This window comes from Neovison vison, chromosome 2 (assembly GCF_020171115.1).
Source record: "Neovison vison isolate M4711 chromosome 2, ASM_NN_V1, whole genome shotgun sequence".
NCBI lineage: Eukaryota > Metazoa > Chordata > Mammalia > Carnivora > Mustelidae > Neogale > Neogale vison.
The window spans coordinates 73,175,376-73,189,067 of record NC_058092.1 but is presented as its reverse complement, the minus strand read 5'-3'; the positions used below and the strand labels follow the sequence as shown (position 1 = coordinate 73,189,067).

At 38.7% G+C, this 13,692-nt stretch overlaps 1 protein-coding gene across 1 annotated transcript in view; it reads right to left on the bottom strand.

Annotated features, from left to right (window-relative positions):
* The window catches only part of CLCA2 (chloride channel accessory 2), a 38,089-nt gene extending 24,935 nt beyond the window's left edge, over positions 1-13,154 (bottom strand). The window contains exons 1-6 of the mRNA XM_044238625.1: positions 12,823-13,154; positions 11,798-11,935; positions 9,053-9,203; positions 6,452-6,560; positions 5,576-5,735; positions 3,333-3,560 (exon numbers count right to left, since the gene is read on the bottom strand). Coding sequence (XP_044094560.1) covers positions 3,333-3,560; positions 5,576-5,735; positions 6,452-6,560; positions 9,053-9,203; positions 11,798-11,935; positions 12,823-13,032 — 996 coding nt within the window. The 5' untranslated portion in view covers positions 13,033-13,154. The remainder of the gene's footprint in view (positions 1-3,332; positions 3,561-5,575; positions 5,736-6,451; positions 6,561-9,052; positions 9,204-11,797; positions 11,936-12,822) is intronic.
* Positions 13,155-13,692: the final 538 nt, after the last annotated feature.

Below are 13,692 nucleotides of genomic sequence, written 5' to 3'. Positions count from 1 at the left end.
TAACACCTTCTTTTAAAATCCAGTCTGGGTAACAGGAAACACTGCAAAGAGACCTGATAGTAGAGAGAAGTAGCAGTTAGGATATGTGTGCTGGCCATGCTCTGTTACTGTGGTTATCTTGGGCTGGGCACTTCATCTATAAAGTGGGCATAATAGTATTTTTCTTATTTACGAAAACAGAATTGCTATGAGGATCAACTGAGATACATATATGGCACTTCGAAGTGTTATACTTCGAAGTGTTAACCAGTTACAGAGTGGTATTAACGACCAGGTTTGGGCAGGTGATAATCCTGATGTTCAGCAGGGTCACTTGTTGCTGAGCTGCAGTGACCACCTGCTCAGGGATCACTGTATTCTCTGTCTCCAACCCAGACATCTCCCTTAATATCTGGACCTACATTTCACATTGCTTAGGAAACATCACCAATTTAACATCCCACAGGTGTCTCAAACTTGACACACTTTGAATTCATTGCCTCCCTTCCCAAATGCTGTTTCTCTTACAGTATTGGGAAAGAAGTTGGTAGAGTGGATGAAGCAAGAACTTTGACTCCTGCCTTCAACCTTTGCTAATTATGACCATAGAGAAATCGCTCATCTTTTGTAGCTTCAGTTTTCGCATCTGCAAAACGGATTTATAGTCAGCACTCAGTAAATAGCACCTATTTGCTAACCATGTCATCAAGTCATCATTCTTTTTTATAATTAATTCACTCTTATTAACCAGGATTTCCACTCCCAACTAGTTGAGCTAAAAGCCTGGAGCTGTCTTTTATTACCCCTCTATTATCAGCCCCCATATTCTTGAACAAGTCCTATCAGCTCACGGTCTTAAGTTTCTCTCAAGTTCATATTATCCCTCCAACTTATCTGCTTATCTGCCATTTCCTTAGATACATCCAATGTTAGTTATAACCACACTAGCTAATGTACTTCCCCCAAACACATTTTTCTAATTTTGCCTGTTAGCCACTGCACAAATTCATCCCTTCCCTGGCCTTCCTCCCTTTTTCTCCTTCACATTATCTAACCTAGCAAGTACCTCCTAATTCTTCAAGATTAACTCCAAGTTCATTCTCTCAATGAAGTCTTTCTCAGTTACTTTCTTCTATGGCACTAGATACTGCCTCATCAAAGTTCCCACAGCAACTCACACCTCTTTGGAGCCTTGTCACATTGTATTATATTTATTCACATGTGCACTTTGTGGATCCATCATTAAATTGTGAGCATTTTTTAAAGACTTATTTATTTAAGAGAGAGAGTGCGGGGAGGGGTGGGACAGAGGGAAAGAATCTCAAGCAGACTCCCTGATGAGCATGGAGCCTGTTGTGGGGCTCCATCTGATGACCCTAAGATCACGACCTGAGCCGAAATCAGCAGTCAGACGCTTAACCAGATGAGCCACCCAGGTGCCCCAAACTGTGAGCATTTTGAAGCAGAGACTATGTTCTGTCATCTTTGCATCCCCCAAGCCAGAACAGGCACCTAATGAGTGAATGGCCATGATGGTTCAAGGACAATATTGGCAGGAAAAGGGAAGGAAGTTTGTTTTGCTATGACTTTAGGCTTATTTCTCTTCTATTTCCTTTACGTCTTCTCTCAAATAAAATGATCACTTTCACTGTACTTATTCTTCCTCAATAGAGGCAGCTAGCCAATATAAATTACCCTGAGACCGTATTTTAAAAGATCATGCCCTAGTCGACTGCAGGCAAGCAGGATTACAAAACTACCCATATGCTGAATGTATTAGTGGAGCTCCTAATATTTCAGAAACAAGTCAAGAAAGGCAAATTTTCTGGGACTGTTGATCTAGAGAATACAAGAGGATAAACTCTTCCTTAGGATAAGTACTATAGTAAAATAAAAACTACCATTTCTGAACCAAAACCTTCATATTCATTTTCTCATTTATTCCCCCTCAGCAGCTTTATGAAGTAGATGGTGGTATGCTGGAAAACGTATTTTTAAAAACTGGATTTCTGGCAAAAGAAAGAGAGAAGAGAGAGACTTTGTTGCAATTGACAATTTCTGTGGGGCAAATATTCCCACCATGGCTGATTTCAAGCTGTCACTGTGACATCACTGAAGTCAGAGTTGGGAAAGAGATGTGTAGTAGTAGACCATACATATACAACAGGCCAGAAATAATCTTAAGAGCATAAATCAGAGATCACCAGACATTTTCAGAAAAGTGACAGAAAGTTAAATGTTTTAGGCTTGGTGGGCCATATGGTCTCTGTTGCAACTACTCCACTCTGCTGTTTTAGCATTGAAGTGGCCAGAGATAAGATGAAAATAAATGAGTGTTGCTGTGTTCCAATACAGTTTTATTGATGGACACTGAAATTTGAAATTCATGTAATTTATTCACATATCATGGAATATTATTACTTTCTTGTTTTTTTTCTAAGCCATTTAAAGGGTAAATCCATTTGTAGCCTACGGGTTATGCAAAAACAGGCAGTGGGCCAAATTTGGCCCATGAACTGTTATTTACTGACTCTGGTCATAGATAACAGTAAAAAATAGTAGGAAAATAATCAGGAAGTAATGAGTTTTAAGCATGTATTATGTTTTTTAAAAAATATATTTTACTTAACTCTAAATATACAGAGATTAATTTTTAATAATGTCTATATTTAACTACTGGCTTGCAAATTTCCTAAAATTTAACAGTTGACTCCAGTGAACTAGTATAAGCTGATTCTGTCACAACACTAAAAGTAGGTATTATACTCCCTATTTTACAGATGAGAGAACAGTTCAGGAAGATTATTTTGCTCCTGATTACAGACAGCAAGTGAAGAAGCCAGGAGAGCCTAAAATTTTAACCATTTTCTGAGAGTACTGGGTTTTCAGAAGTGGGCTTCTGGAAGGCTGTGAGCTTCCTGCATGACTGAGGTATGGTTTTCTATTCATGGTGACATGGAAAATACACACAGTGGATATGTACACTCTTCGCAAACTCACCATCTCTTACCTCAGCAAGGGTTGTGTACCAGTGAGCAAAATATGGCCAGACAAGAGATTCTCTTACATGTCAGAGTTTTAGAAAAGGGTCTTGGTTGGAAAAAAGTTGCAATTAGTAGCAAAAAATCAGGGCTAGGGATTATCTGTGGGTTTCATTTATCTGCCTTATCTCAATTTCTGGCCTACATTCTAAATTTGTTCCTCCTGTCCCCAAGAAAAGATGAAATGCATGACAATTCCATACCTTTGGCCTCTCCTCTTCTGCCCTTAACCTCTGAAAATGAAAAAAATTAAAGACTAAAAAAAAAAATAATAAAAGAATGGTTTACAGTCATTTTGGTTCAAATTATTACCTCTGCCATCTTACTGGACACATCTAGGACTAGACACACCACTTTGTCACCAGCCTGAACAAGGGAGAACACAGGAGGAGGCGGAAGCTCAGTCCCATTCATGGGAAAGCTGTGGTTAAAGTCAGCAGAGTCTGTGATTACATCCCACGCACTTCTGAGGCTGCACATTTGGTTCTGTAGGTTTGGAGCTTCTTGGTTGTGGGTACGTGCATTACAGAATTCAACCACCTAGAAAAAGAATAAAGCCTATCAGAGAATAAAGACACTCCTCTCATATTAGACATAATTCTCCTTCTCAAGCAACTAAAGTTGAACAGGCATGGTAAGCTGAAACATGAGATATCAGCAGTGCTATTGCAGTCCTTTATCACTTCAAGAATGACAGTGAGTTTACAAATATACCTTCACAACCTTTGCTTAAAACATTGGCACCCTTGTGGTACTTGGGATCAGTCTAAATTATAGTCTGTTTGCACTTGGAAAACAGAGAGCAGACCGTGCATATATATTTTAGTCTTAAGGAAACAAAACAATCTTCCACCTCTGTTAGTATGATAGTGTGTTAAAGAAAACACTCTACAAGATGTTATCTGGGTCAGTCTATTCCTTGGAACTATAGTTAATGGCCCACCTGTGCCTTTATTTATTGATCAGTCAACATAAATCGATCTAGTTCAAATATTGATCTCTGTAAGAATAGGATAAGGGGGAAAAACCCCAACTTAAACCTACTTCCTGATCTTTCTCCCCATTTGGAAATAGAGATATAATTCAATTAATAATACCAAACATATGCCACCCTTTTTTAAAGTATGGTTTGCATTGCAAATAATAAGTTACCGCCTATTCCCAGTGGCTGTATTCCTGCAGAGTAGGTACTTCCTGCTAGCAGAGCCATGGGAGCTTAGAGCTAGAACAAACCTTGCCGGTCCCATCTCTAACTTCACAGAAAAGGAAGCTAAAGCTCCAGAAGGTTGATACTTGCTCAAGGACATGGTTTTCTCAGTAGCATGGGGAGATGAGAATATAACCCATTTTGGGTTTTGTTATTTGTTTGTTTTTTACTCTTTTCTCTCTTTTGTGACTATGGTTAGAGGACTGTGAAATTTTTTTGATGGGATATTAATGATTAGGTCTTTCAAAGGATCGGGCATAGTGTGGATGAAATACTTAAGTTGGCTTCCAATATTAAAGCTAGAAATTAAAAACATAATGGATCAGACAACTATGAAAAAATCACTTTAAAATGACAGAATGACTTGTAGCCTTGACTAAACCAGACTGAAGAAAAAAAGGTATTTAAAGAAAAGAATGCATCAATCTAATGGACATTGGTCAGCCGTGGAAACAGAAAACTTCAGAGGCATGTGTTCATGTGCTCCCAGCACCATGGAGGGGAGATGATGCACAGACATGAGATTTAGGTCTTTGTGAGAACGGATGGCTAGATCAGGTCATGAAGACTGATGTCAGTAAGCCTCTGCATCAGTCTCCCTCCTTTCTGATTCCATTCCCTCCAAGCAGGCTTCTGATGAGAATTTGGCTTTTTTCATGGTGCTTCCTTCAGAGAAAAAATGAACTGGCTGGAGAATGCAAGTATTGGATCCCCATGACAGAGTACGATTTTTAAGTAATAATGTAAAAAGTGTGTTCTAGATCCATATACTAGTCTCTTGCCAATGCAGAATACTGACAAGGTTGAGTTTCTGAACCTGCAAAGCTAAGGGTTAGTTGATTTCTCTTGGTAAGACCTGGTTTTCCTTTTTAACTTCTGTACTATGCAAAACAAGGGAAAGAGAATTAGGAAACACAATTAAAATAAGAGTGACTTGCTACTTGTTCTTCTTCTTTCTTTTTGGTGGAGATGCTGGGAAATGATTTGCTACTTCAAATGAGAGAAATATAATCATGTATTACATCATTCTTAGTGACTCAATACATTTTTCCTCAATACTACCAGATAAGCAATTTATTTTGAAGTCTCCAGAGCTGTCTTGTTAAATCACCTTCCCTAGAAAGCAAATAATCACTTTTCTAAAGGAATTTTTTTTTGGGGGGTGATCATCTTTTGGGGCTTTCTTTGTTTTATCTGTGAAATAAAAACTAGATGAACTCTAACTTCCCCAAGATCTAAAATTTAGTGAATCTTAATTGCCTTTTTGTTTAAATACTTCAAATATATGAGTCCATCTAGGGAAGAGATAGCATGTTGTAGGAGTTTGTCATTCCAAGGCCATACTTACAGAAGATAAACTTTGCATGAACATTATTGATGCAGTTGAATTTTGGGTGCTGTTGTATATGAACATACATCCTTCTTTGAAAAGTTTACTAATAATACAGTTTTCTTGGGGGCAAGGGCCTTTTTCACATACAAAAATGCCTGCGATGTCAGAGGAACACCTAAAAATAGAAAGAGAAATTGGGTCTATTTCAGAAATACTTATGTTTCTTCTTCATTGGCTCATGTAATAATTTGTTTCAAGGCTTGTAGCTTGCTAGATACACATTAAAACATTTTAAAAACTGCTCTGTTAAGAAAGTTCATTAATTTAGATATGCACTCCATTGTGTTTTAAAGCATTTGATCTGGATGAGGAATTCTCTATTGCCTAGATCTGCCTGCATACATGAAAAATAATATATAGCGTTATGACCTGCAGTGTTATTGGTAATAAAAAACTGGTAACAACCCACTTGTCCAACAATAGGAGACTGGTTGAAAATGAGTGAGATGGTACATCCACACAGTGGGACACTAAGCAATTATTTTTAAGAAAAAAAGAATGAAGAAAGTATATATTCATATTTATTTGGATTTGCCTGAAGAAATACTTAAAAAATAAACAAGAAACTAATAAAAATGGTTACCTAGAGGGCATGAGAGGAACAGGGTAAAGACAACGGTGGGAAAAAATATCTTAGAGTATAGCTTTTTATATTGTTCTCATATTTGAACCATACATATTTACCAACTTTTAAAAAAATGAAATAAAATTTAAAAGTTTAAAAATGAAAGGATCTCTTCCTTGTCAGTTAGGTTTTAGCTACCATTATCAACTTTGTTTTAGAGTTAAAAAAATAAACAATGAATTTTAAACATGAAGAAAAGTACCAACCTTGTTACTTTAATTTGATTTTGCCCATTTATGTAGAAAGGTTTCTCATCATTGTATTCATCGAACACACCCCAACGGAGATGGGCCCATTCATGGACAAATACTCTACCTGTGGAAGAGAGAGCTTTGGTTTTGTGTTCCTGAAATCTCAGCAGGGGGCTTTGCTAACTAGTGAAGATGTACCATCACTTGACTGTATATACTCACTATAAAGGCTTGAAGTGTAATTCTCTCCGAGTTTTCACTTCCTCACCTTTCATTCCCATCTCCTGCTTTACCCTCTACCTTCATAAATGAGGCTCTCTGAAAATATATTTAGTCCTGTAAATGTAAATACCTGAAACTAGTGATGAGCCCCACATTGTCTCATTTCCTCAGTGAAGCTGCCTAACACATTTCTGTTTAGCTTCTTACAGGCCTACCATTTCAGGACTGTGGGAAAAGAAAGAAGCTTATCTAAGTACAGTGGACTGAATGCTTATTATCCGCCTCCCCCGCCCAAATTCCTATGTTGAAATCCTAATGCCTCATGTGATAGTATTAGGAAATGGGGCTTTGAGAAAAGATTAGGTCACAAAGTTGGAGCCCTCATGAATGGGATTAGTGTCCTTATAAAGAGACCCCAGAGAGCTCCCTCCTCTTCCTATCAAGTAAGGACGCAGAGAGGAGATGGTTGTCTATGTACCAGGAAGTAGGTACTAGACCCCAAATCTGCCAGTACCTCAATCTTGGACTTCCCAGCCTCCAGGACTGTGTGAAATAAGTTTCTGTGGTGTATAAGGCACTCAATCTGTGATATTGTTATAGCAGCCCAAACAGACTAAAATACCAAACAAACAAAGTTTTCCTCTTCTTGAGTCTGTGTTATCCAAGCATATCTACGTTTTCCTTGTAAGTAATCCTCCTCTCTAGAGCAATGATTAAAACCCTGGGGCCAGAGAAGGATGAAGGAGTAAAAAAGATCATAAGCTTCCACTCTAGCCTGGACAGTCAGTTCCCTTTTATTATATCTCTGATTCTCCATGATTGTATTTGTCTCCAACTCTTGGCTCACGGAAACCCCCATCCTCAGCATCAAATCCTTTATAACTTTATCTCTACTTCTCTAAATCTTGGCTATCCTTCCGCGTTCCAATCAAAACTACTCCTCAGGAGAAGCTTTTGGGACTAACTCTCTGCCAGAAGTGCATTTTTCCTTTTTTCTGAATTCTTTTATGTTCTAGGGAACCAGGAAGTGTTTGAAGAGCTGACTGAGGCTGCAGGTGTTGCTCAAGTTTGGGGACAAAGGAAGGGAGGGAGCTAAGCCGAAGGTATTAAGGGAAAGTTTGTGCCTACTCAGGGAATTTATAAGTGCTGGTGAAGAGATTATCAGCACCTCATAGTTACAGGGAAATTTTTTTAAAAGTGTGTTTTATACAGAGTGTTGCCCCAGTTCCCGACAGTCATACAGAGGATAATAACATCTATTTAGATTTAAATGGAGTTAAGTGAAAACATCATTTGAAAGGCATTACTTCTGTTAAAATCAGAAACAAAAAATTAAGCATGGGATAGTTAGCCCTGGACCTGTTGATCTATTCTCTGGACAGTCTTCCCCTCAGATCTCATCCACTAAACACCAGTCCCTAAATCTACAACCCTGCGTTCTCTTCAAAAATCCAGCCATCCAAACCCACCGCGAGCTGGGTCTTTCTACCAGGACAATCGGCTGCTCCTCTCAATCAACTTGCCTTTCACTCTGTAGCAGTCAGACCTCTATTTCTCTTTTTTCCCCTCTGGAATATCTCCCATCACTTAGAGTTGTTAGGATTAAATAAAACAACATTTGAAAAACAAATAGCACCACACAGGGCACATAGAAAGTTCTTGTTTTCTTAATACTCTTTCCTTTCCTCACCTCACTGCTCCTATTCTTATTCAAGTCTTCGTTTCCTGCCTGGACTTCCAATAATTCTCCTGATATTCACTTTCCCTCTCATTGATTTGAGGGAGCCCGATTATCATTATTATACAGCTGGATTCACCTTCTGAGAACACTTCTATGTTGATTTCACTCCTGTGCTCATAAACCTTCAGTGGTGTGGAGCTAACTTGGGCAGTCGAGGCTCCCCATCCCCTATCCCTATGCCCCCACGCATTTCATCCGTTTCTTCCACTGCTTCACTACTCACAGTCACTTTGCACCATGAGAGTGGCTACTGCTCCTGTCCCTCAAACATGCTCTGGATTCTTCTGCTGCCACTGTTTATTCATACTCTTTGCCCTTTTCTCTCTCATGGTTCCATTTACCAGCGTGACATAAACCTTGGAGATTGTCTCCTTTGGGAGGGCCTTTCTGAGCACCCTTAGGGCAAAAGGTTCTCTCCTTCTGCTGAATTCCTACAGTACTCACTGTCTAGGCCACTACGCTGGTGTCCAGCTTTTTTCTGGCTCACTTTGTCTCTTATCTTTTCAAGGACACGTATCCTATCTCTCCCCATCCAGATAGTAAGTCCTGAGCAAGTTTCAGGTTCTTTGAGTTGCTTTTCAACACCAAGCACCAAGCACAGAATATTGTAAATAGTTTTGTCCTATGTCTGTTTCTGGATTGATCACACTTACCTCGTGGTCCATAGCCAGCTATTAAGTCATCATTTAGGAGAAAGTTAGAGGTGAAATGAATGTATTTTCCCTCTTCTCCACAACCTCTGTATTGTAGTGTGTATGGGTCATCTCCATGTGCCCCATACCGGTCAGTCACTCTGACATTTGCCTAAATGAAAATAAATGCTTTATAATACTCTATATCCCAACTGTGATGTTGGTGACATAAACATATACATTTGTTAAAACATTTTAAACTGTACTTTTATGATCTGTGCATTTTACTGTATGAATTGTATTCCAATTTGATGACATTTTTTAAAAGGTATGTCTTATAAGTGGGGTTTAAAATGCATGCACAACTAAATATTGGTAAAATTATTTGGCACTTTCAAAAATATCTATATTTTAAAAGCTTGGCAACTTTCCATGGAGTTTGATTATTTCCATTTGACCTTTCCATTTTCCAGATTAGGATTTTCTCAAAAGTCCACACTGTGAAATTCTGACATTATAAAACCCTATAAAATATAATAAAAATATTTGAGTAATTGTTAAGAGCAATGAATGTCATTCAGACTGTTCTGTAAAGTGTCACAGCCTGTTGTGAACAGCTTTCTGTAGGTTACTTCACCAGTATGGGATAATAAGTTGTGTTTGTTTTAAGCCATATCCTTTCATTCCCAGTATCAATTAGATCAGCAGTACAATCATTGGAATGAAGTTATATTTCATCTTGTACCCTGACCATTTCAACAATTATTGCCAAAACCAAAGAAAATATCTATTCAAATAACATCTAGAGAATACAATTTTATATGCAACATTGTTTCTTTTATTTCTAGGAAGAAACAAACATGTTGTTTCAAGACTTACCATTAGAAGTTATGTCCTTAACTTTTTTTAAGCAAAGCTGATTTTAGAATTATAGATCAAATATGATCCTATAAATACACATCACACGATCACTATCTGTACCATATGTGTACTGTTTTATGTGTGTGTACGTGCACACCCCAGAGCAGAGGAAGGAAATGTTCTCATATTTATTTTCCATTATTTCTACAGTGTTTGATTTGTTTTCGCAATGAGCATGAATTACTTTTATAATAATTAACATTTAGTTTTCAAAAGATAAGAATTCAAGTCTGGGGCTTTGCAAAGCAACACCTACAAAAGGGCTACAGATGTCATGCCCTGGATAGTTTTCACACGGACAAAACCTCATTTCTATGTCTGGAAATTTGTCCTGAAGCTAAAAGCAAGTAGAGCTTTGCTGGGCATGGAGTACTCAGAGGTTGTTTGGGCTTTGTTCTATTATAATCCATAGTAATACAGCTCTTACCCACTTTTTCTACCTCTCCCTCCCCTCTCCTGCTTCCTACCTGCATTTGACTGTGGATTCACAGGGACAGGAGTCACCTTGCTTGTCCTTGGGTCCTCTATAGTGCCTAGCATGGCCCCTGTAGATAATGATAGTTCACTGTTTGCTTAATTGACATTTGAGGCTAAAGAAATCAGTATCCAACAGGTATAAAAATATCACTAAATGATTATTCTTTCTTTTAATCTTTCAGTTCAGTAATATTCTCATTTTTATCTTAATTATTCATTTCTCAGCCCTCCATTAGGACCAGGAGTATGACCTGGTTTTGATGCTAGTTGTCTCCAATACATCTTTGTTTCATGGAAGGTCAAACTGATTAATACTATCTATATAGATAACTAGAGACGGCATAGCTTGGTGCAAAGAGCATGGGTTTGGGAAGGAAATATGTGTAGATCAAAATTGTGGCTCTGTAATTTACTAACTGTTTGGGACAAAATCCTTACTTTATTTGAGCTTCTGTTTCCTAACTTATGGTAATAATTTGTGATAGCCACTAATTTTAAGGTGTGTAAGAACTAAACAATATACATAGACTGCCTGGTGCTAAGTGAAAGCTTAAACACTGGCTCTCTCTGGGGTGCCCAGGTGGCTCAGTCTACTAAACATCTGACTCGCCTCAGGTCATGATCTCAGGTTCCGAGACTGAGTCCCCGCGTGGAGACTCCAGTCTGTTCCTGCCCCTTCTGCTAGCTGCCTGGATTCTTGTTCACAGTAACTTCAAACAGTCATTTGCCGAATGTATTTGACATTTGTTTATAGCACGCAGACATAATCATGGATGCTTAACCTGCAGCTTATGAGAGTCCTTCGAAGGTTAAGTTCTTTTTGATTGGAAAAGAAAAAGCAGCCACTCCTCCCCTTCCCCCTTTCTGCCTTCCTTCTTATCACCATACTCCTCAAAAACTGTGTCCTGGACATGGGTTCCTGTGAAATTCTGCTAATTTACACTCTGGCAGGAGAAGTCAGTCATATTTTATAGCTTACGTTTATGTCTGGACATGCATGTCTACTGCCCCTGACAGGATGGGAGAAGAAGGTAGTCATAATTGGAATTGTTCCCTGCACAGTTCATATGCAGTAGGATAAATGCAGCTTTTGGTCATTAAGGAAACATTTCAGAAAGGACTAAAAACGAAAGAGGCCTTCTGAGAGGCTACTTAGACAATGGCATTCGCTTATTTTTTGTTCCATAATCTGTACTCATTTATTATATTTCCATGTATCTTGGGATAACAATCTTCCCAATACTAGTTGTGTGTTAATATCAACACACTTGCTTTTGCTTAAGTTCTCACAGTTAAAGTTTAAACAGAGCATATTTTGGTTGTTTTTTTCTGGAGTTAAGCTCATTTAAGAAAACCCTGAATTCTTACCTTTTCATATAATTCTTGTTTTACTTTGCTGTAATTATTAGCTTTCCATGTGACAGGTATTAAAATCTTTACATTTCTGAAAAACACTCTTCTCTTGGTAGCATTGAATAGGTAAAAAGAAGCTTCAGTTATCATTTCCTATAATCAAACAGAAGAAAAGCTTATCTTGGCACTTGTATATCTTTCGTGTTTTGGTTTTCTGATTATACTCGAGCAAGTAGCAGTAAAGAATAATAAAAATATTTTAAAGCAGCCCATTTCTTTCAGAGATGGCCTTAGACTATGGGAAAACTTGGGAGTAAAATAAACCTCAAATGGTTAACAGGAAGAGATTTTAGGACACTAACAGTGAGTCTAGGTTTGCCTATGTAATTTTTCCCAGTTTTGTGAAAGACTTCTAAGCTTTTGCCAAACAAATCCCTTTCATATCACTCCTGTGGGCATGTTCAAGACCACACCTTATGATGACACTGATTTCTCTAAAGCAATACCAACAGGAGGATCTTAAGTAAGGGAGTTATGATCCTCCTCCACCACAATGAGGGGAAAATAGTCAATTACTTTACAGAACATTCAGGTGAAAAGAATTTTGCTCTTCGGCACGCCACCCAGACTCTCTTTCTGTCTGAGAATTCTCAGCCTCAGGATGGAATTCAACAACTTGATTTTAATAAGCACAATTGTGCTTATTCATCAGTCAAACATCTGGTCTTTGTTACCACAATAGGTTATTTTTTTTTAAGTTGCTACCCCAAAAACAGTCATGTTAGGAAAACAAAAAAAGCTAAAAGCAGTAGTAACCGGCAAGAACAAATCAAGGAGGGCTAGCTCAACACTCTGAGCCAAGACTACGCATAATTAAGTGAACAAACTGGCTGGACCATGATTATAATTTTTGGTGCTTAAAAGAAATGCTGATCTCTTTACTATCCCAATACAGACCAGGTAAGGTTGTTAGCTCTTTAAAGAAAGCTACAATCCTGTTCTAATGGGATAATGATATTGATTTCACACCTGTCACTTACCTTAATGTTTGGGATGAGGTTCTGATCTTCGGATACCTGAGGATTGATTGCAACAAGTAATCCATCATACCCATTGTCTTGAAGCTGCACTCCAGCTCCCAGGAATAGCAGTTCTGGAATTAGGGCCACCAGGAGAGTCAAAAACTTCAGGCTGCCATGGGGACCCATGTTGTCCATATGGGTCATGTTGTAGAGAAGACTCCAGTTCATTCACACTGGTCCTACTGGGTACATTGCACCAGTTTGTTCATGGGGGAGCTGATACTTTCTTTCTGAACTTGGAAGGTCTTAGACCTTGTGGTGAAGGAGGTGCCTTTTTTTTGCAAAACCTGGGTGGATCTCTCTGAGACCTGCCTCTACATGTCCTTTTCCTCTAGGCAACACCACACTTGCCTGTTCTGTGGCTGAGCTTCCTTTTGAATCACGGTTGAGCAAGAAATTACTCCTTATTCAGTGTATCTTTTCAGAAGGAAGAGGGAAATAAGACAAAAGGAGCTTGAAAGAGGGAAGCCTGGCTGGCTGGGCTGAAAAATCAGAGAATCTGGATTGTTCACTCCACTTTCAGTGGAAAGACAGAAATCTGTCGTGACTCTTCTCTCTCCTCATCCTTGACAGCCTCCTCCATCTGTTAGCTGCACTCTGACTTCTACTGCTTTTCTACTTCACTCACATCATTTTTTGTTTGTTGTAAGATTCCCTTGTCTGCTTCTTTGGAATATTTGGAAATCTATCCTGCAGCCCTGTCCCTGGGGCCCTTGGGTCAGGTCATCTGGGCAAACTCTCAGCTGATGGCAGAGGGGAAGGTATCACATGTCCCCCAGGAAGGGCCAAGTGCCAGGAACTTAGATGCCTGGGCAGACCACAGACGCC